General features: G+C 45.2%; 1 protein-coding gene across 1 annotated transcript in view; it reads right to left on the minus strand.

Moving 5' to 3' along the window:
- The window catches only part of LOC119160824 (cysteine/serine-rich nuclear protein 3), a 183,630-nt gene that overhangs the window by 40,837 nt on the left and 120,581 nt on the right, over positions 1 to 22,212 (minus strand). Inside the window, exon 4 of the mRNA XM_075880751.1 lies at positions 1,197 to 1,460. Coding sequence (XP_075736866.1) covers positions 1,197 to 1,460 — 264 coding nt within the window. The remainder of the gene's footprint in view (positions 1 to 1,196; positions 1,461 to 22,212) is intronic.

The following is a 22,212-nucleotide window of genomic DNA, read 5'->3' on the forward strand; positions in this document are numbered from 1 at the left end:
GCTTTCTTGTCATGAGGAGCTCTAAAGCCAGAGCCAGCCCACCACCTGAGTGACGTGCAGACCTTGCACAATACCAGAGTGGCTATAAGATTGCGCTCAAAGGTCAGCAGCTACGCACTTGTGGCAGAGGAGACAACTTGAGGCCATAAACAAAACAAACCCACGAACGGGTCTGGGTGTCTCAAGCTGACGCAAAACATCATCGCCATAAAACCTGAAGGTGAGGTGTTGTCATCATCGGACTCTAAGTTCGTCCTCACTCAATTCAGGTGGGGTTGCAGGACAGTTTCCAGCGCCGCTTGTTTTTTGCAGCGCAGCTGCGCACCCATGCGCGCGTGACGCCGCCGCCATAGGAGAGACTAGTGACCCTAGATGCGGCACTGTGTTTGATGTAACATCAGCAAAACCAAAGCTGCTGGAAACTGACTGAGAAATCCACACTTTACATATGCGGCGGTCCTTCAGAAATGTTTTTTAGCATAATAAATTTTCCCTGACTGCTAGCAACAGCTCTCTATTCAATAGCTGGTGTAATTTTGTGGCAATTATTAAAGCTCAACACTGTCAGATTGCAAAGCTGACACTTTAATTTGATAAAGGGTTTTTTGACAGAACTTTGATGTTATTGTCACATAACCCCGAAGGGCACGTAATTCTGTAACTTTCACCAGGTAATTGCATTTTCCCAACAACACATGCACAATGGTTCGTGCAAAGGTCTAAAAATCACTATGTTGCCAAACAGGCAAATTCACATCGATTCTGAAAGTTTAATGGCGGGAATAAGTACTAGAAAGTGCTGGGTGAACGAGAAACAAAATCAGCATGCCGAAATGAACGATCCAAATCATCTATCACCGGTGATCAATTTAAATAACCATGGTAATGAAATCACTACCAATGCATACATGTCATGTCACTCCTTTACTGCACCCTTCAAAGGTCCACTTACCAACCAGTCTAGGCTCGAGCCTCAGGATTTCCCTCTTTCTAGAAACAGCTAAGCCAAACACGGCAAGGTGTGGAGTGTAGTCCCGCTCCCCCCACTGTCATCTCAGGTCTGTGGTGACTGTTCATTACTTATCCTTATACACTTGCACCAAGTTTCTGCAAGGGTATGAGGCCTGCATCACCCCAAGCAGCTTCAGTTCTGACAATTTCATAGCCCACGCAGAGTAATCAGAAACATCCCCCACCTGACAGGAAATGCCCGAACGGGAGCAGAAGCAGGTGTCCGGCAAGCAGCAACCCTTGCAGGCACAGCCACAAAACTCCCGTGATGCTCGAATGATACGGCACTCCTCCTTCTCAAGCGCGTCGATCTTGCGCACCCCACTGGCACGCAGCAGCGCCCGGCGCTGACGGGTTGGTACAGGCTGCAAATAGCTCAACGTCTCCCTGTCGTCCACATCTTCCTCCTCGGCAGTGTCCTCACCAGTTCCCAGCCTGGAACTGCCACCCTGCAATACAACCCACACGCTCGCTTACTCATACAAAGCACCAAGGAAATGTGAGGAGAGCTACAAAAGTGTACACAGCTTTTTGCAATATTACCTAAGCAGAGATTCAACACCACTGTCAGGATTCATAGCACCTGAATGAGACAAAATTCAAGGGTTTTTAAGGACTTTCAAGGACCCAACAAATACTTTTGAATACCATAAAGAAAGAACAAAAAAAAAACTTTATTGTTGAGAAGAAGCCAATTGACGAGCAGAATGGCGGCAGAGTTAACTAGAAACAGAAGACAACAACACTTTGAATTTGTCTGAGTCGCACTCCTGAACAACAAACAAAAGACTGTTCCAGTGTTCAATTGCTGAAAGCAGAAATGATTTGCTAAAGGCTCGAGTTGATCCATGGAGACGTTGAACACTTTTAGAGTTGAACAGTTGACGAGAGGTGCGAGTGGGTGGAATGAGTAGAGTGCCATGCAGATGAGAGAAGTTGTGGTACAGTTTATGAAAGAGGCTTATCTGCGTGATTTTTCTGCGATCAGCTAAGGGAGTAAGGTCAAGATTTCATGATTTTATCTGAGTGACGCTTGCATGTTTACTGTACTGAGATGATATGAACCGGGCGGCATGATTCTGAACTAACTCAAGGGAAGAGATGAGGTAATCTTGATGGGGGCTCGAAATGGCGGAAGCAAATTCTAGTTTGGTCTTCACGAATGTTTCGTACTTAAGTTTTCTGATGGCGGGAGGGGAGGAACGCAGGGATCATTTGAGAAGTCCTGGACGCATCTGCTGCAAGTTTGATGATGTGGTCTGACCAGGCCAGGGTACTGTTTATGAGGACACCCAGGTAGCTGTAGGAATCCTCTTGAGATATCATAGTGGAGTTTAAGGTGTACTGAAAAAGAAGGTTGGATTTTTTGCGAGAAATGAGCAGGTGCTAGCATTTGGAGACATTCGGTTCCATGAGCCAGCACGAGCACCATGCTTCAATGATGTTAAGGTCTTGCTGCAGTGATGATTCATCAGTACTATTGATTATCTTGCGATACACAACAGTCGTCGGCGAAAGGACGGATGGATGAGGTTATTCCAGATGACAAGTCGTTGATGAATATGAGGAACAAAAGAGGGCCAAGGACCGATCCTTGAGGAACCCTGGAAAGCACATCTGTTTGGGCGGAAGAGTCCCCGCTAATAGATTGATTTGATTGATTGATATGTGGGGTTTAACGTCCCAAAACCACTATATGATTATGAGAGACGCCGTAGTGGAGGGCTCCGGAAAATTAGACCACCTGGGGTTCTTTAACGTGCACCCAAATCTGAGCACACGGGCCTACAACATTTCCGCCTCCATCGGAAATGCAGCCGCCGCAGCCAGGATTCGAACCCGCGCCCTGCGGGTCAGCAGCCGAGTACCTTAGCCACTGGACCACCGCGGCGGGGCTCCCCGCTAATAGAAGTGAATTGTGAACGAGCTGTCAAAAAACTTACTGATCATGACATGATGTGAATAGTCCCTCTATAAATGAGATGTCCAATTAACTTCGCTATTTCATTTAGCGTCACCTCTTTCGATGAGCCACCTCACTCCACATAGGTTGGCGCTCCAATATACGCATCCAAGCATATTTCTTTGCATCTTTGTGCATGTCGTAATAAAAAAAAGGACAATATCGCACGCAGTTCTAAAATGTTTTGCACTGCTTCGTAGTCAGGGCCAAGATGTGCCCCAGAGGCCTTCTTGCCGTTGCGAGAAGCTCTGCAGCCAGCACCACCACACCGCGCTCCAGCGAAGTGTGGACTGCGCACATAACATGAGTAACTATAAGATTATGCACAAAGGTCAGAAGCTAGATGCACTTTCTGCAAAGGAGATAACTTGAGGATGTGAACAAAACAAACCCATGAACGGCTACGGATGTCCCAGGCTGACGCAAAACACCGTCCCCATAAAACTTGAAGCTGAAGTGCTGTCATCCACGAAATCTCAGCTCGTTCTCATTCAATTCAGGTGGGGTCGCAAGACAGTTTCAAGCAGCGCATGTGTTTTGCAGCGCTGATGCGCCCCTATGCGTGCGTGACGACCGTGTAATAGGAGTGACCAGTGAGACTAGATGTGACCCTGTGTCTGATATAACGATACAAACAAAACCAAAGCGACTGGAAACTGGCTGTGAGAGCCACCTGCACACTTTATACATGCGGCGGACCTTGGGAAATATTTTTTTGTAGAATTAATTTTCCCTGACTTCTAGCAACAGCTCTCTATTGATTACCTGGCATAAATTTCCGACAATTATTACTGCTTAACTCAGTCAAATTGCGGAGCAAACACATCATTTCAAAATTTGATGATGATATATGGTGTTTTTTGGTGCAAGGGTCATTTGATGGCCAAAGAGCGCCAGTTCATGAGACAGGAATGTGGACAATGATTGTGATTAGCGGCTGTATAAGGGCCATAAAATTCCTCGCAGTAAAGCGGGTAAAAACATACAATTAATAAAATCATGACCATGCCGTGAAAGGTGTGTGTGGTGCGAATAGATGGCAAAAGTTAATGATAATAAAAACGATGGTGGACATGTATGGCATTAGCACAAGTGCCTCACTCGTTCATACCCTTGCGTCCAAGGGCCGTGAGGCAGGTGCTTTATTGTGTAGCCACCACAGCGAAAACCTCTCTGGAGAGGTCGTGCTACGGTATGTCCGGGTATATGACATGAAAGCTATGAATTTCTTTTAAAAACGCTAACAATGATTTGTGACTAAAAAGCGGTTCCCAACCGACGAACATTGCAGGGTGTAAAGGTATATGTTGTCGGTAGGGTGAAGGAAAGTGTTGTTTTCTTAGAGTGTCCAATTGTTTGCACTGAATTAAAATGTGAAAAACTGTTAGTGCTTCACCACATCTGTCACACAATGGTGGATCGCCACCGGAGAAAAGATATGAGTGTGTCGTGTATGTGTGTCCTATCCTGAGCCTCGTTAATGTTACCTCTGTGTGACGTGATTTTGATACTGGTGGCCAATGGCCAAGGTGTGGCTTGATAACGTGTAGTTTGTTTTGTGTGTGTGTATCCCACTTGCTCTGCCAGTAGTCCCTGAGGTTTCGTTAGAGAGACGGCTTAAGATCAAGGGCCGGGATTGATATGGGTGTAGGGGCAGTGCTTTTGTGGACGGATGCAGCGAGCTGATCCGCCCTCACATTGCCTTGAATCTCACAGTGCCCTGGCACCCAGAACACTACAACATGTTGTTTGAGTGTGTAGAGTGTGCACAAAATGGAGTAAAGTGAGACAAGGACTGGGTTTTTTTGTTTTTTAAGAGTGTGCAGAGCCGTTATCACACTGAGGGAGTCCGTATAAATTACAGCTTTTTGTATTTGTAATTGCTTGATGTGTTTAGCCGCCACAAGTACCGCATAAGCTTCCGCTGTGAAGATACTTGTGCCTGGATATAGAGGGCCAGTATCCGAAAAGGATGGGCCGACAGCAGCGTAGGACACAGAGGAGTTAGACTTGGAGGCATCTGTAAAGAACTCAGGACGTATGTATTTGTGTTGAAGTTCCAGGAAGTAGTTTCGGATATGGGCAATAGGTGCATGTTTTGTAACTTCTAGGAAAGACACATCGCAGTCTATAATCTGCCACTGCCACGGTGGCGGGTATGCTACAGGAGCCATTAAACTGTGTTTGAGTGACACTCCAGTGTCCTCAGCTAGACCCTTCAGGCGAACTGAGAAGGGCTGCCTCATTGAAGGCCTGTTTTGAAAAAGAATGGAGCTCCACAAGTCATTAATAGTAGAGTATGAGGGGTGCCTCTTGTCTGCTTTCACCTTAAGGAAATATACAAAGGACATGTAGGTTCTTTGCAGATGAAGCGACCACTCATTTGACTCAACATAAAGGCTTTCTACGGGGCTGGTGCGAAAAGCACCCGTAGAAAGGCGGATGCCTGAATGGTGCACGGGATCCAGCATCTTCAAAGCACTTTGAGTCGCAGACTGATAAACAACGGCCCCATAATCTAAGCGGGTGCGAATAAGGCTTCTATACAGGTTCATGAGGCATTTCCTGTCACTACCCCACGTAGTACGTGACAACACTTTTATAACATTCATAGCTTTTAAACATTTTGTTTTTAAATACTTTATGTGGGGTACGAAGGTCAACTTGTTGTCCAAGATTAAGCCTAAGAATTTATGCTCGGCTTCGACGGACAGACGTTGCCCGTTCAGTCGAATGCCAGGTTCCGAGTGCATGCCTCCCTTTCGAGAGAACAAAACACACGTGCTTTTTGTGGGTTGAGTCGAAATCCGTTTTCATCTGCCCATTTGGAGACCTTATTTAAACCCAGCTGAACCTGCCGCTCACACATGGCCAAGTTGCATGACTTGAAGCCAAGCTGAACGTCGTCGACATATGTACAATAGAACATATTGCGGGGAATGGACAAGTGCAAAGAATTCATTTTAATAATAAAAAGTGTGCAACTAAGCACACCACCTTGTGGCACGCCTATTTCCTGGACAAATGTTTGGGAGAGCACACTGCCCAGACGGACACGGAATGTCCGATTGGACAAGTAACTCTCGATTATGGAAAACATTCTACCGCGCACACCAAGATGGGACAGGTCTCTTAGAATTCCGAAACGCCATGTTATATCATAAGCCTTATCGATATCGAGGAACACAGAGAGAAAATATTGTTTATGGACGAAGGCGTCTCTGATCTGTGCCTCGATACGAACAAGGTGGTCTGTGGTGGATCTACTTTCTCGAAACCCGCACTGAAATGGGTCGAGCAAATTATTTGTTTCAAGAAAATGTACAAGTCGGCAGTTTATCATTTTTTCGAAGACTTTGCACAAGCAGCTTGTAAGTGCTATAGGCCTATAACTCGAGGGTAAAGAAGGGTTCTTGCCCTCTTTCAAAATGGGAATAACAATAGCCTCTTTCCAGGAGGTAGGAATAGTGCCAGAAGACCAAATAGCGTTGTACAAACAAAGTAAGGTTTTTCGGGTTTCATTTGGTAGGTTTTTTAACATTTCATACATCACACGATCAGAACCTGGGGCAGAAGTACTGCAGGAGTTTAGAGATGTTCGGAGCTCAGCTAGACTGAAAGCTTGGTTATATGCCTCGTATCTGGTGGATTTGTGTTCGAGTTTCTGCTTTTCTATTCTTGTTCTGTATTTTTGGAAAGTGTCAGTATAGTGGGACGAGCTGGATACCTGTTCGAAGTGTGCACCGAGGAAGTTTGCCTGATCTTCCAAGGTATCACCCTGAGTGTTTACGAGTGGAAGTGTGTGTACTTGTTTTCCTGCTATCCTACCGACCAAGTTCCAGACTTTAGCCTCCTGTGTGTATGAATTAACCCCTGATAAAAACTTCTGTCAGCTTTCTCTTCTGGCCTGCCGACGCGTTCTCCTGCCTTGAGACTTTATTTTCTTGAAGGTTTCAAGATTTTCGGCTGTCGGTGAGTTCCAAAGCAGCCTCCAAGCTCTGTTTTGCTGTTTGCGCGCGTTTCGGCATTCAGAGTTCCACCATGGCACACGTCGTTTTCCAGGGTGTCCCTTTGTTTGTGGGATGCATTTTGATGCAGCATCAATCAAAAACGCAGTGAAGTAGTTCACAGCAACATCAATGTTCAAAGTACAGATGTCATTCCAACCTAGACAAGCGATAGTATAAAACTGTTCCCAGTCGGCTCTGTTTATGAGCCACTTGGGAACACGTGGTGGACACTCAGTTACTGTCGTTGTGCTCAAAACTACGGGGAAGTGGTCACTTCCGTACAGATTACTGACGACTTTCCACTGGAGTAGGGGCACAAGAGATGGAGATACTATGCTCAGGTCTATGGAGGAGTAGGTGTTATTAGCGAGGTTATAATAGGTTGGTTCTTTTCAATTTAGGAGACACGCGCTCGACGAGATAAGGACCTGTTCGATCAGTCGACCTCGCGCGTCATACCGAGAGTCACCCCATAGCCTGCTATGCGCATTAAAGTCTCCAAGGAGAACATAAGGCTCCGGAAGTTCATCAATTAGAGAGTGTAAATCGCGTTTTTGCAGCTGATAGCTAGGAGGAACGTAAATAGTGCAGATTGTGATCAGTTTATCAAAAAGAACCGCTCGAACAGCCACTGCCTCAAGGGATGTTTGGAGTTGTAAGTGTGTGCATGCTATTCCTTGATTCACTATGATGGCAACACCTCCGGATGATGTCATAGCATCAACACGGTCTTTTCGGAAAATAACGTATTTACGAAGAAAATTTGTGTGTTTTAAATTAAGGTGTGTTTCTTGTACACACAGCACTTTTGGTGAGTGTTCATGTAAGAGTTCTTGGATGTCGTCAAGGTTTCTGAGAAGGCCCCTGACGTTCCATTGTATAATTTGAGTGTTCATGGTGAATGTAAAATAGTGCTGTGTGTACAAAAAGCGAGTGGCTGTTTAGACAGGGAGTTTGAGTTCACTTAACAGGACCATCACTAGGCCCTGTTATCTGCTTTTTTGTTTTCTTGACGCGCTCCAGGGAGCCACGCCGCTCTTTCGGCACCAAGGGTGCCGACGTATCCATTGCCTCCTCGGAGGCACTGGATGCCCGCACGTGCGGGCTGTTAATTCAAATTTCGGGCCTCGCCTGGTGAGGTGAGGCCTTGAGACCCGAGGACTCTGGAGTCTCCGGTCTCTGTTTGGGAGTAGGCGGTGTAGCCTGGGCTACAGCCGCCTTGGGGGCAGGTGCCACAACCACCGGCTCGGTATGCGCGGGCCGAAGGAGTGGCGAGGGCTGGTGCGGCGGTGCCCCCCGACGCGCCGCATCAGCGTATGTAGGTCCATAGAATGGAGCGACTCTTCGCCGTGCTTCCTTAAATGTAATGTTCTCCTTCCCCTTCAACGTAATTATTTCTTTTTCTTTTTTCCAGTATGTGCAGGAGCGTGAATATGCGGCATGGTTTCCTTCCCAGTTTACACAGTGTGGCGGTTGTTTGCAGTTCTCAGACACATGGCCTAGTACTCCACATTGTGCACAAGTCTCGCGACCACGACAGGTTTTAGAGCCATGGCCATACCTCTGGCATTGGAAGCAACGACAAGGGTTTGGTATGTACGGCCTGATAGATGTCTTTGTGTACCCTGTTTGAATAGATTCCGGTAGTTTACTGGATGCAAATGTGAGTATTAAGTGTTTCGTCGGTGTTTCCTTATTATCTCTTCTAATGATGATTCTCTGTACATTAGTGACATTTTGGCTCTTCCACCCCTCCAAAAGTTCAGTCTCAGTCAAGTCAAGTAAGTCCATGTCAGATACCACTCCGCGAGTTGTGTTCATTGATCTACGTGGTGTTATGGTTATTGGTGTGCCACCGAAATCTGAGAGACGGTCTAGCTTTTCAAATTGTTCTTTGTCACGGATTTCGAGGAGAAGGTCTCCACTAGCCATTTTGGTTACCTTGTATCCTGTGCCAAGAGTTTCGGTAAGACATTTAGAAACCAGGAAAGGAGAAACGGTTCTGGCTTGTTTTTCAGTTTTTTCACAGTGGATAACATGATAGTGAGGATATGTTTCTTTGGGCTGGTTAATAAAGTTTATATCATCGGTGCGTACCCGCTTTAAGCCGGTACGATCAGATAGTAAGGGGAATGCTCTGTGCATGCCTGTCTTTTTTTTGTTCAGCAGCGTTGGCGGCCACCCACCACGGAGCCCAACGAGGGGACGCTACAAGTTCACGGATGCTGAAACCTGCAGACGCCAGCCGTACAACGCCACTATAACCCAATGCACCTAGACCAAGGTAGGCTATTTGCAGAGGGTTAACCCTAGCCGCCAGGAAGTTTGGAAGTAAACGGAAGAGAGTAGAAGACAGGACAGATAAACAGTAAGAGATAAAGACGAAGATGTAGGGAGAGAGAGACAGGAAAAGGCGACTGCCGATTTCCCCTGGGTGGGTCAGCCCAGGGGTGCCGTCTACGTGAAGCCGGGGCCAAAGGGATGTGTTGCCTCTGCCGGGGGGCCTTAAAGGTCCAATCACCCAGCGTCGGCTCAACCCCCAGGATCCCCTTTTCCCCGGACACGGCAAAGCCACGCACGGCTAGACGTGGGAGGGAGTAGAAACTCCCCCGTTAGCTCGGGTCCGTGGTGTCGATTTCAATATTTGGTTTGCAGAGTTTCTTTTCATTGCAAAACTTCGACGTTACTGTAGCATAATCACGAGGGGAACGCACTTCTGTCAAGTTCGCCAACCTAGTGCATTTTTCCAACTACACACGCACATTGCTTCGTGCAAAAGTCCGTAAAAAATCGCTATGTTGCCCAAGTCGGCAAATTTAAAAAAAAATGTGAAAGTTAAGTGATTGAACTAACCACTAGAAAGTGCTGGGTGCATGAGAAATAAATTTAACATGCCGAAATCGATGACCATAAAGCGTCGATCACTGGCGATCAATTTGAGTAGGCGTGGTAACGAAATAAGCTAACGTGGTTGCTTGGGCGAGTTGGTACGACATGATTCACATCAAAAAACAGCGTCAATAGCGAGGGACAAGAAAAGAAGGAGACAGACAGCGGCACTGTCAACGAAAGAGTTAACAGGCGAATCCTGGCAGGCTCGCCAGTTTGTGATGTTATTGGGGCAAAATTGCTCCAAAAAAGACCAAACTGTACACCAGTGCACAAAGACATGTTCACACTTCTCTCAACCTCTCACGCCACACATGGCCAACATGTACTTAACAAGGCACACAAGCTATTCAAGCAATAACTGTCTTTAAAACGATTAGCTCGCTCGTCGTGTAGGTGACGGTGTATGCCAATAACTTAGGAACGGTGTGCCGCCTAGTTCACTTGCAGTGTCCGACGTGGGTCAGTCTTCTTTTTGATCTGGTCCTCTGCAGCAGCAGCAGCAGCAGCACTCGGGCACCTCATCTCGACCCGGCAGCTCCCCGACGCCGTACCGTACCTCCTGGCTCCCGACCTCTCGATTCTTTGCACAGATGCCTCCAAGACAAGATTGAGCGCCGCATTGCTCCAAATGGGGAAGTTCCAAGTGCTCCATCCAGTTGCCCCGTAAGTCGTAATTTATTGCTCCAAGAAACCTGTTATTCAACAATCGAACGGGAATGTCTTGCACTTGTTTGGGCAGTGCAAAAATCTCACATTTACCTGTATGTCAAACATTTCATCATTGAGTCAGATGACCATCTTTTGCAGTATTTGTATTCCACGACACACGTGAACAACCGAGCATTGAGGTTGAATCTTCGCATGCAGGCGTATTCTTCTCAGACCCTAACTCTAAACCGCGGTGTAGGGCTTGGAAACCGACGAACCAACAAAATGACGTTTTCCCAGAGAGCCTGCGAGGTGCCGCTGTTCGCGCCGCCGTCCACAGTGGTGGATTGAGTACTCGCTGTAAGCCACAAACGAGGCCAACCGATGAGCAGATGTTCCTGCTGGGATACTGGCCCAGGGAGCAGGAGAGGGGCTGGCACAACGTCAGGTTGCAGCCGGGGCGAGACGAGGCGGCTGAGTGCTGCGGGTTCTGCAGCAAAGGGCCGAAGCAAAGAGAGGACCGGCCCACGTTGAACACTGCAAGCAAGCCAAGCGGTGCACCGCCTCCGAGCGGCCAGCGTCCACGTCACTCACATAGTGAGAACTTATCGCTAAAGACAATTATTCCTTGTATAGCACGCGTACCCAAAGTTAAGGAGATACGCGGGTCGTATAATTATTAAAAATGACCAAAATATGAATCTCTTGCAAAGCTTATTTTCGGGGTGTTCGTACCCCTGAGTACCTACTCTGAAATGCGATAAATGGCTCTTCAAAGCACCCTGGCAGCAGTAAAATGCCCCCAAAAGAACGAAATTTGTTCTAACTGCGTGCACGCGCCATGAGCGTTGCAGTGGGCCAAGCGCCGCAGTCTTGAGCTAGATTTGAAGCTATTTCCTTTGTCCGTAATTTGCGGCATCTCAAAATGATGTTGTCCAAGCAGAATGGCTACCGTCACGGATTTTCTGAATGTCGTTCTCGAGTTTCTGATTGTCTCTGACTGGGGGTGCGTTTTGAATGCGCCATACTGAGGCTCCCATTGGCTGACATGTCCAGCGCGCTTTTCAAGAGTGTCGTTCAACGTTTCCCCATTGGCTGGCGTGACCAACACTTTTTTTTTTTCTTGTCCTGGCCATCCGATCGTGTACGCCTGCTCTAACGCTCATGCATGTTTCTCGACGCACCATGTTTGTGCTTTGCGCCCGTAGTTTATCCACCCGATCGAGATGTCCGGAGACTCTCGCCTGAAACCGTCCTCACAAAGAGCTTTTAGAAGTGGTAAAAAGCAAGCTTAGAACAAGAAGGCTGCGGCTAGAAACGTACCATCGGGACGAGAGTGGTGGAGTCTGTGCCCATTAGGCTACTTTACGCTTACGATACGCTCCATGTGCAGAATGATCGCGTGAGCAGCGGGACAGAGAGCCCATGTCAAGCTCCGCTTATAAAGACAATACATTTGTGCAGGTGTTTAATTGAGCAAAGGGTGAAGGTGCATCCGCTTGGTTTCGGCGCGATTTTGCAAACACGCTTGTCAGAAACGCGAAATCTATGCAGTTCCCTGCACACCCTGCCCTGTCTTAGGACTTTGCAAACACGCTTGTCAGAAACGCGAAATCTATGCAGTTCCCTGCACACCCTGCACTGTCTTAGGACGCTACATCTGCGTGTGGCTGAGCGTAAGCGACACTCAGCTCATAGCGACCCATTACACAGGGCAGCATGATGCCTAACATCCAGTTTATTAATGTAAATCGAATTTTCGTTTAATTTACGAGGAAGCAGTGGCTTTATTCTCATACCCCATGGTCTTTTTACGACCCCCCTCCCCCCCCTTTCAACCGCTTCGCATGATGGGGCTAAGATCTTGCTTTCCACCTTGGAAATGTTTTTTTGTATGATTCCCTGGAAGAAATAAGACACTTTCTGTTTTGTTTACCAGGGACACAAACAGAGCACATCTAAATAAAAGTATTTGCAGAAGATTCCTTTTAGAAATTTCTGCAGCAAGTTTCAAAACTGCAAATGCAATTTTCTCAGCTTCACATTTTTTTGACAGCCCAACTAGCATTACGGAACTTTTCGTTCTGTTTTTATAAGCCAATTTTAACAAATGTTATACCGTTCAACTCCTAAGGAATCAAACTGTGGAGCTATACTTTTTTAAGGCTAAGTTGAACATATAAGAATTCGTGAACAATAATGTGAGGGAATTGTACTTCAGAACTATAGAGTATCAGTACAATTGAAAATTTTCATATGATGATGAATATCAGCATCAAAATACAGGGGTGCAACAGCCAATACGAAATTTGGAGCAATTTTCGGAGCAGCAAAGTGTTACTTTTGTACCACTACAATTCAAATTTGGTTACAGGGGAAAAAACATTCATTTTCATCACAAAAGACCAAGATTGGAGCAGTTTGAGAAAGAAGGCTTAAATTTACGAAAGAAATTTGTGTACAAGCCATTCAACATTCCCTAAATCAAGCAGAGTGAAAATGAGTGCTGTTATTTCAACAAAAGTATTTTCTTTAATCACCCCACTTGGCAAACAATGATGAGGTCGAAATTAAAATTCATCCCACCTGTCAAATTGTTTGACAGAGTCAGAGGATTCAAAAGTGGATCTCCCAAGATGGTAACTATGAGATTCGTAAAACTGAAAAGAAAAAAAAAACTGGCAGACAGTTTTGCTCAATTTTTTACGGCTGCAGAAATGCCATACAGTACTCCAAATCATTTTGCCAGTAACTTTCTTAGGCGTCAGCAATCATATTAGTACTCACAATTATGTGGTGTATACACGCATCAGTAATTGAACAAACTGTGCTGTTTCTGGAGACTACTGCTATAATCCTCCTCCAAATCTTAAAACGCTTTTCCACAAGCCACCCATGTAATGCAGCAAAGGCAGTTTAAGCGGTGTTTCTGCACGGGTTAGAACAAAACCAAGAAATTTTCTCGAACCACTACCCCGCTTCCCCCCCCCCCCCTTCTTTTTTTTTCATGAAGTCATTAGCACAACTTTTCAGCTCACTTGCAAGGCGTGTTTGACCCGATAAAGTAACAATGGCACACGCCTGTTGGCCCGGCGACAGCACCGAATATCTATCGCATGTGGCGTTGTCAAGGCAACTACTGTGATCATGGCATGAATTAAACCTGGAAGCGCAGAAACTCGATGTACTGCAAGTATGTACGTTTCCAGCTTTAGTTCCTAATGACTCCTAATATGCCACGGCCACGTTTGCAGACTAGGAAATACATATTTTCCACGAGGTGTTGCTGGCTAGGGCAACACATTTTTGGCAACACATATCCGCTGTGCTCAGCGGACCGACCGGCGCATGGCATTGTTACTGCATCTGGTCGATCGCGATTCGCGAGTGCCTTGACCTAATAAGCAACTATCCTACCCCGCGGTTTAGGGTCTGCCCACTTGGACTCATTGATGACGCAAACTACAGGTGGCCAAAATAGCCTCCATTTCTTGCTCAAATTAGGGCAACTGAGAAAATTTCGAGACTGCCTGGGCAGTTTGGTGCAGCGTGATGCAAATCAGGCAAATTTCACGGTTTCATCGGCAGTATGCTGCCAATGGCTTCAATAAACATTTTCTCGCGTTAAGAGCACTCTGAAACAACTAGCGCCATCCAGTGTATAAAAGGAGAACTCTTTCTCTAATTTCGCTTTTTTTTGGGGGGGGGGTGTTGTTTTTTTTTTTTTTTTCAGCAAGGGAGGGATTTTTAAAGTGCCTTTTAGACAACGCACTTGACGAGCGCTCATTGATTCCAACAAGTCATCGACGTTGCATGTGGTTGCCCCTCGGAAACGACGAATTTCAACGGATTCTGATGAGTCTGCATCAAAATTTTGTGATGGTGATAGAAGTGAAGACTCAGGAAATGACTGATTCAATGACTGCACGGACGGTGAAAGTGCGTCAAGTAGCCCCGGAACGTGGACAGGTATCTGCCAGTTTGGTTTTCTACTCCGAACCGTTTCATCACGACGGCGATCAGATCTAAAGACATCGGCGTGTTCTAAAGGTCGCGGTTCTTATCTGCAGGGTGTAAACGACGTTTAGATGGGATCACCTGCCGGCGGCGACACAGAGAGGGGTGTTTTGCTTGAGAAGACGGCCAGGTGTTGACCTCGGCATTGCGCTCCGCAATCCCGCGCGGCACTTCGTAAGAGCCACTATGGCTGACATTTTTTTTTGTATAAAATTAACTTGTACAGATAGAAAGTTCATATTTCCAATAATCTTGTACATAGCATTCTTCTTTAAGATGTATATTTGGAAAATTTCTTAGGTTGCGTTGGTGCAAAGCAGCATCCATGGTTTTATGGTGTTTTCTTGTTTTTCTTACAAATATTTTCATTAAATATTTTTCTAGAAAAAATATTATAATTTGTCTGAAAATAATACCATAAGAGAGCACAATCCTTCTGCTACAAATTGATCTATACATTATAATATAAAGCATTTGATGTAGCAGTAAAAGAAAATTGTTTACTAGTCCACCCAAAAACTGCTTATTTTCCTGCGAACAGGAAAGCATTAAACTGAACCAAAAAATATGGAGGAAAAGTGTCTCAATCACCCGTAAGAAATTACCTAATTAGACTTCACTTATTTTCTCATAATCTGAGAACTATTTGAGGTACAATAAAACTAATAATTTTTTTAAACAGGACAAAGGAACACAAATACACACCGACTTCACAAAAATATCTCTAATAATAGAAATTTCATATTTAAGACCAGTGTCTCCCCTTAAGGTGGTGGTCCCACTCCGGCAGCACCCGCTCCGCATTTTCGTCATTGTTTGCCGATGTACTACGCTTACTGCACTCACCGTATTGATGTCAATTGTATTGCATTAGAAGGCTTACGTTCTCCACTCTCTAATGACAGCTAATATTGTAGCCTAATCTGAAGCGGTATTGCATCGAGATGAAAACAGTGCGAGAAAAAGCCGGTGAGGTGATTCTACTGTAGAAGCCTCCGTTGTACTGGCAGTGTGGCAAAACTGTTCAACATGGCCGAAAATGAAATTGGCTGAGCCCCTCCATTAGAAAGTGATATAGGCTCCAATTAAAATGGGCGAAACAATGCAAGTTTATCAGAGAATAACTTTTTTCTTTTCTGTGTAGAACAATAATATTGAATAGGTTTCCAGGCCACAATGTACTTGATGTCTACCCGAATTCGTAATAAATCATGAACGAATAGTTCATGAATTATTACTACTTGAATTCAGCAATTTACAACTCTACTTGTTCAGGCATTACCAACAAGGGGAGAAAACTATCCAAGCTGAAACATTGAAATTTTCAATATTCAAACAGCAAGCCTTTCGCTGGGTTTCTACGAAGAGAAATTTGTCTCAAGTTAATTGGGTAATTTATAGGACAGCAGTGAATTTAGCTCATTTCTCTACTTGCAGGTTCTTTTGTTCCTTAATAGCTAATTACCAACAATTATTACACATTAGCAGGAATGTAATGTCTTAATTACCAGTACAACATATTCAAGAAATAATCTTGCGACCATTTTTTTAGTGGTGGCAGTATTTCTGAAAAAAAAAAAAATGTCTCGCGTCAGTTCCAACATTTGTAAAAAGTGACGCCGCTAAACATGACTATGCCGCTGAAACACGCATGTGGTATTTCTCCAGACGCCATACTTCAGTGTTTAGTCCAGTGACTAAATCTAGTTGCTACGTCTTAAATGCACAATGTAACCCTAAGGGGCTGCTGAAAAAGAAATAAAGAAAGAAAGAAGGGAAGAAATCCTGTCACATTCCTGACATGCTTCCAGGACATGCTTGATTGCTCGCCTTTGTGGCCAGGGGTCTGTGAAAGCGGTTTTTTTTTTTTTTTTTTTTAAGTACGCAATGAACTTGACCGTGCCTTCTCTGAGACTCGTAGGACATTACCTGAAAGTCTGCTTTCCCATTACGGGGAGGTAACAAGTGTTTGGCAGTGTGTGTTCGACTATTTCACGAGACACAGGTTGACTGATAGTAAAACAATGAACCTTTTTCGAGAGACTAGCCTGAGTATGCAAAGGGGTGGCGACTTGACGCACATGTGTTTTTTTCTGTTGTTGTTGTTGTCACAAGGGTCACAAGGCCAAACAGCTTCTATAAACGTTGCATAGGGCGATGACAGGTGCGAACTGAGAGGTACCTGGGATCGTTTGCAAATCATCCTGAAGAATACCAAGCCCATGAGTTTTTTTTTTACCGGTGCATGGCGGATAACTTCGGAGGCCACGGACCCCCAGTTTCGATTTCGGCGATCTCCATGGAGGTGCCGTTCAAACCTGAAAAAGGCCCATTGACAAATTTGAGGATAGTTTGCGAGCACGTTTGTAGAAAATAAACTTACTCGCATATGCGCTGTAACTATTTTGTAAGCCATGAGTTAGTGACCTATATTTTCCAGTGCTGCAGCGAAAAGTGTGGATGGCTGCGTGAGCTCTAGAGTTCCCAGCCAGGCACAGCAAAACAAATGTCACGTGTCCCGACGCCTTCTGAAGTTTAGAAACATGATTTCAGTACATCATCTTCTCGATAAAAAATATGTTTGTTAGCATAAGAATTGCATTCACGTAACTGTGACACATGTTAGGTTAGGTTAATTTGGTTTTTTATGGCGCAAAAGCAGCTAAGGCTATGCTGCGCCAGGCACAAGACTTTCAGGAATGGACGCTAAAAAGATGAGATTTTAAAGCTTATTTAACAGGTTACTTTCTTTCAGAAAGTTTAGAAAGTCAGGCAGAGGTACTAGAGGGTCATCTCCTAGGAACAAAGCAGGGTGTAAAGGTATGTGTTGCGAATGATCATTGTGTCTTCGAAATTCATCAATGTGACACCATTTGCTTGTTGTAGTGGGTGGCGACTGAACTAGCATAGAGGTAGCAGAAATAAAGCTTGGAGTGCACGAAATAAACAAGACACGCACCGTTTACCTCTAGCAAAGCTAGACTTTGCAAACAATCTGTCTTCTCATGTAGATCATGTTATACCTTATTTTCTAGGCATACGGCCTTCACTGGCCAAAGCGCTACGTAGCTCATTTACTCTGTCAGTATCACCAGCATCGGTCACCATAGACACCTAAAAAAAGAGACATTCGCAGAAAACGTGGACGCGCTCAAGTGTGTCTCTCCGATGAACCTTTTCATGGAAAGCTCACTGTGTGCAGCCATAAATGTGTGAGCCGCCTATTTCCCCCGGGCCCCACAAATGACAATTGCGGTACCTGGACTGGCTTCGCTGCTTCCACTTGCTAAGCCAAGTGTCTCAATCAGCTAGCATGCTGTCGAGACCTGAAGATGGTAAAAGCCCAAAGGAGGTGGGGGCAATCTTGAGCTTGAAAAAAACAACAATTCGAATCTTGAAAAAAAAAAAAAAAAAGGCTGTGCGGGAGTTTTCGCAATGGTAATCCCATATGTTGGTGCTACAAGTACTCACATCGGTGAGCACTCGTAAATTGTCAGTTTCGTGTGATCGCTTCGTATACCACACCACTGTGCTGCGGTTCTGAAACTGAAATAAAAAGATCTGCAGTACCATGTACGCGAATTCATCAGATTCTGACAGGTGCACCGTCGCATACACGAAAGTCCGGCAAGTGGGCAGGTGGTGGGATTTCCCAAAACTCCCACGGTCCCTTATGTATTTGTCTAAATGAAATACCTACTGTTTGGATTATAAATCTAAGAGAATATGATATCATTACATTTGTTGCTCAACGATCAAAGGGTGCAATTTGCATCTGTCTTACCAATTAGGTGCGGATCAAGGGGAACTTGTTTTATAGCTCAAAGAATTGACTCTTGTATTTTTCACCAAGGCTGAGCAGTGCATTCATGTTTATGTGTGTGAGTGCACCCTCCAAGTATGAATGTCATGTTGCTTCACCCCATCTTTTTCTCTGCCTGCTCACCACGCTTGCGCCACAACATGACCAATGTTCGCCTAATCCCTATTCACATTCTCGAAGATTTCAAATAGCTATGTAACAAAAAAACATATTCTTGAAGGTTTCAAATAGCTATGTAACAAAGAAAAAGAAAATGACAACTCATACATTTGTTTAGGGATGCATGAGGCTTGTAATGTTTTAGCTGGCAAAAGGGCAAATCCCTTCTGTCGTTCATACACATAAAATCACCATTTTTTGGCTCACTGCAAGGCACGGAAAAGGGGATTTGTGTAATGATAGCCAGAAATTAGTGGAAAAAAGCGTTCTGGGCAGCTTCTGAATGTAGGAACACAAGTATCAAGCAGACCAAGCACGACACCCACACTATATGTACAGTCGAACCAAAGCTGGTGACTGTGAAAAACCTCCAATTACGCACGTCAGAGAGATATTCCAAGTGACTCAACACTGCCACTATTCAGGGCCACTGACCAACTTTTTCGAGAAGTTGCTTCACAAATTAATGCTCTTCTACTTTTTTTTTCCTTTTTATCGAGAGAAAGAGTCGGCTCGAAAACCAAACTATTCACACCAGCAATCCTCGCGGCAGCGTGGCTCAACGAAATTCGGCATTTCCAGGAGAGAGAGAGGCTCCTCTTTGGGCAGTTGTACGAGAGTACGGCTCTCTGAGCCGTGCTTTCTTTTCTTTTTTGTTTAGGCAGGAGAAATGAGGGGTGGGAGAGAGCATCACACACATTTGAAACATTTTAAAGAAGATTATGAATGGAGCAGCCCCCCGAAAAGAGTGGTCAAGTTACAGGCTCCCCACCATTGCACGCTACGACAGCTGAGAGCGCATTTACATCCCTTTTTTCCAAACGTGACTTAATGGAGTCTTCTGGTGGCTCCAGAAAAAACTACTTGCAGAGTGGCAACAGTAGAACCGCCACCTTAAGTGCATGTTTGTCCATGTGTGGCGTTTAAGGTTAATATAACTGTGAACATGTCTTTGTGCACTAGTGCACTGTCTGGTCCTTTCTGGAGCAGTCCTACCCCAATAACATCACAGTGGACTCGAGGTGCTGCACTTCTGGACACGGCAGCCGCCCCCACTTCTTAACTGTGAGATGCTGGCTTCTACAACCTTCTTCAAATGGTGCCTCACAGACAATGCCCTGCTCTCTTTCTGGGCACTATGGCTCGGGTCATGTGACTCGAGCCCTATTTTGACCAATTGTGTGCGTGGATGTGGCAGAGGTGTGCACTATCAAAGAATTTTCCACTCCTCGTGTACCATTGGAACTTTCCATCGTTGGGCGCATGCCTCTTGCCGTTTACTCATGACACTGTCAGCGACGCGTTTGCCTTTTCATATTCTGACGAAGGTACAACGACAACCGCACTACCTTAACTATCCTTCGAAGTCAACTGACTTCTTCCCGCTCGCCAAAACAGCAACAGCTCCAACGCCTTTCACGACAATGCAAGGACTGTTTCTCTCGTCATTAAGGGTTCAAGAAATGCCGTTTGCTCAGCACTACATCATGATGAAATAAAGTGCCAGAACATTCTGCAAAGGCAGCCCGTACAGAGTTTTGACACGGGAATGTGGGGCCATAAAGAAGCAAGTCGACGAAATGCTATTCAACATCATCCAGTCGTCCAAGAGTCCACGGGCGTCTCTCCTGGCGATAGTGAAGAAGTATGGAGCCCTACATTGCTGCATTGATTATAGTTGCCTGAACAAAATCGCGAGATGGGCATGTATGCTCTTTCGTGGACAGATTATGCCCTCGATATACTACACAACGTGAAGTACTTTTTGTCGATGGACTTGGCTACTGGCAAATTGCAGTTGACTACAGACAGACACAGGACGGCCTCTTTGAGTTCAAGGACCTTTTGGTCTTCGCTCGACACGCCACTTTCCAATGAGTCACGCATATAGTACTGTCGCACGATGTCGTTGCGTTTGCCCACTCTTGCTTATTGCATGCGATTGTAGCAAAACCCAAGTTGAAATGACAAGATACTCAAAAACTGCAACGACTCTCAGTAACCTGATTAAAATTAACAAAACCCTGGATATTTACTTAGCTGACACTTCCCAACAAAATGAGCCTGAAAGACAGCTCCAGCACATGGGGCATTTCTGTGACTTTGTCATGTGCAGCAAGTTGCAAATGCAATGCTTTGGTACAAATGGTACAGCTTCACCATCCAAGCTTGCAGAAGCAAAAACAGTGGTTGCCCACTCATACTTTTAGCGATACTGATGCAGTTAATTCTCGGTCATGATGCCAGTGTGACAAAAACAAACGGCAAAGCAATACGATCGTCAGACAGGTAACCCCAAGAGAAATATCAATTCTTTTTACCATCCTCTCTGGCAGTCATTAACAGCGTAAAAGGTAAGGACAAAAAAAGATACGGGCGTGACATGGCTGCCCTTTCGCACTGTCCAACTCTACCAATTTTTTTATCCCCATTCTCCTGCAGCCCATGACCATCCTTCGAGCACTATGCAGCCAACACAAAAATATAAACGGGTGCCGTGCAAACGAGACCTTATTGACTACTCAAATTCAGTGAAAACACAGCTGATGTGCTTCTGGCAGATCAGCATGCTAAGGCTCTATACCTGTGACCACAAGCAAATAAAGCTATCTTCTCCTTACTGATTTGCCAAACAATATGATTGGGTGAACACTGCCACTATACAAAAAGATATGCCAACAGTCAGTTAACATATCCACAGCGGAAACAACACCACAGCAGTTTGTGTCCTCTTTTTTGCGCTCCGCCTTTCGTACTGTTTTTGTATCCACCATGTCAACCAACATGCCCAAGCACCTACTTTAGCAATATATGCACATTTTGCCAGAAAATTTCAATTGCGATAACAATTATATGGACACTGCAGGCGCATTTCTGCTGTTGCTATTGCCATCCCCATGAAGCTTAGTATAAAGTTTTCATCGACAACATCTTCCGGTGCGTCGTATGTTCTATGTGCGAGTGAAAGCACGCAATGGCTACCAATGGTCGTGGTTCAAGTGGAGAGGGAAACACGCTGGCAGTCTTCATGACTCTGGCAGGTACTGTATACAGTCGAACCCCGCTACAATGAAACTGACAGGGCACTAAAAGTATTTTGTTGAAGCGAAAATTTCGTTGTAGCGAAATCGAAAAAACATAAAGCTGACCTGAGCTAGCAAAACAAAGGAACTTTCATTTCCAAATTCGAAAAATGTCAGTTGCTTCCTTTCTTTTTTTTTTTTTTCTCCAGCAGCGTCTAGATGGGATTCTCGCGCATGCATAGCAACGTCATGATGAATAACAGACTGAAACAACAGCCACAACGGCTTTGGTGAACGAACCTGAGAATTGAACTGACACGTTAACACCCGCAGCTGTCCGCCGTCAAAAGGCATGGTATGCGGAGCGGCAACTTATGCCTTATTCTATGCTTTTCTTATCGTCCACTAGTAACAGCTGGCTGACCTTGTTGATAACACGGACAAACAGTTGCGCTGACCAGCGCGAAAATAACCAAACATAATGGCATCGAAATAGGCATCGTTGCACGATTGCAGCCAGCAGCAGCGTGCAGGAAACTTAGGTAAGCTTCAGCTTCAGATTGTCTGCGGCTCAGAAGCAAGCCAGCGGCAAAATTTAGGGCAGTCTCATTGCCAGCACTATCGAACAACGGTGGCCTCCATGCTTAATAAACGGAGGTGGTTTCT

The sequence above is a fragment of the Rhipicephalus microplus genome, chromosome X (genome assembly GCF_043290135.1).
Source record: "Rhipicephalus microplus isolate Deutch F79 chromosome X, USDA_Rmic, whole genome shotgun sequence".
NCBI lineage: Eukaryota > Metazoa > Arthropoda > Arachnida > Ixodida > Ixodidae > Rhipicephalus > Rhipicephalus microplus.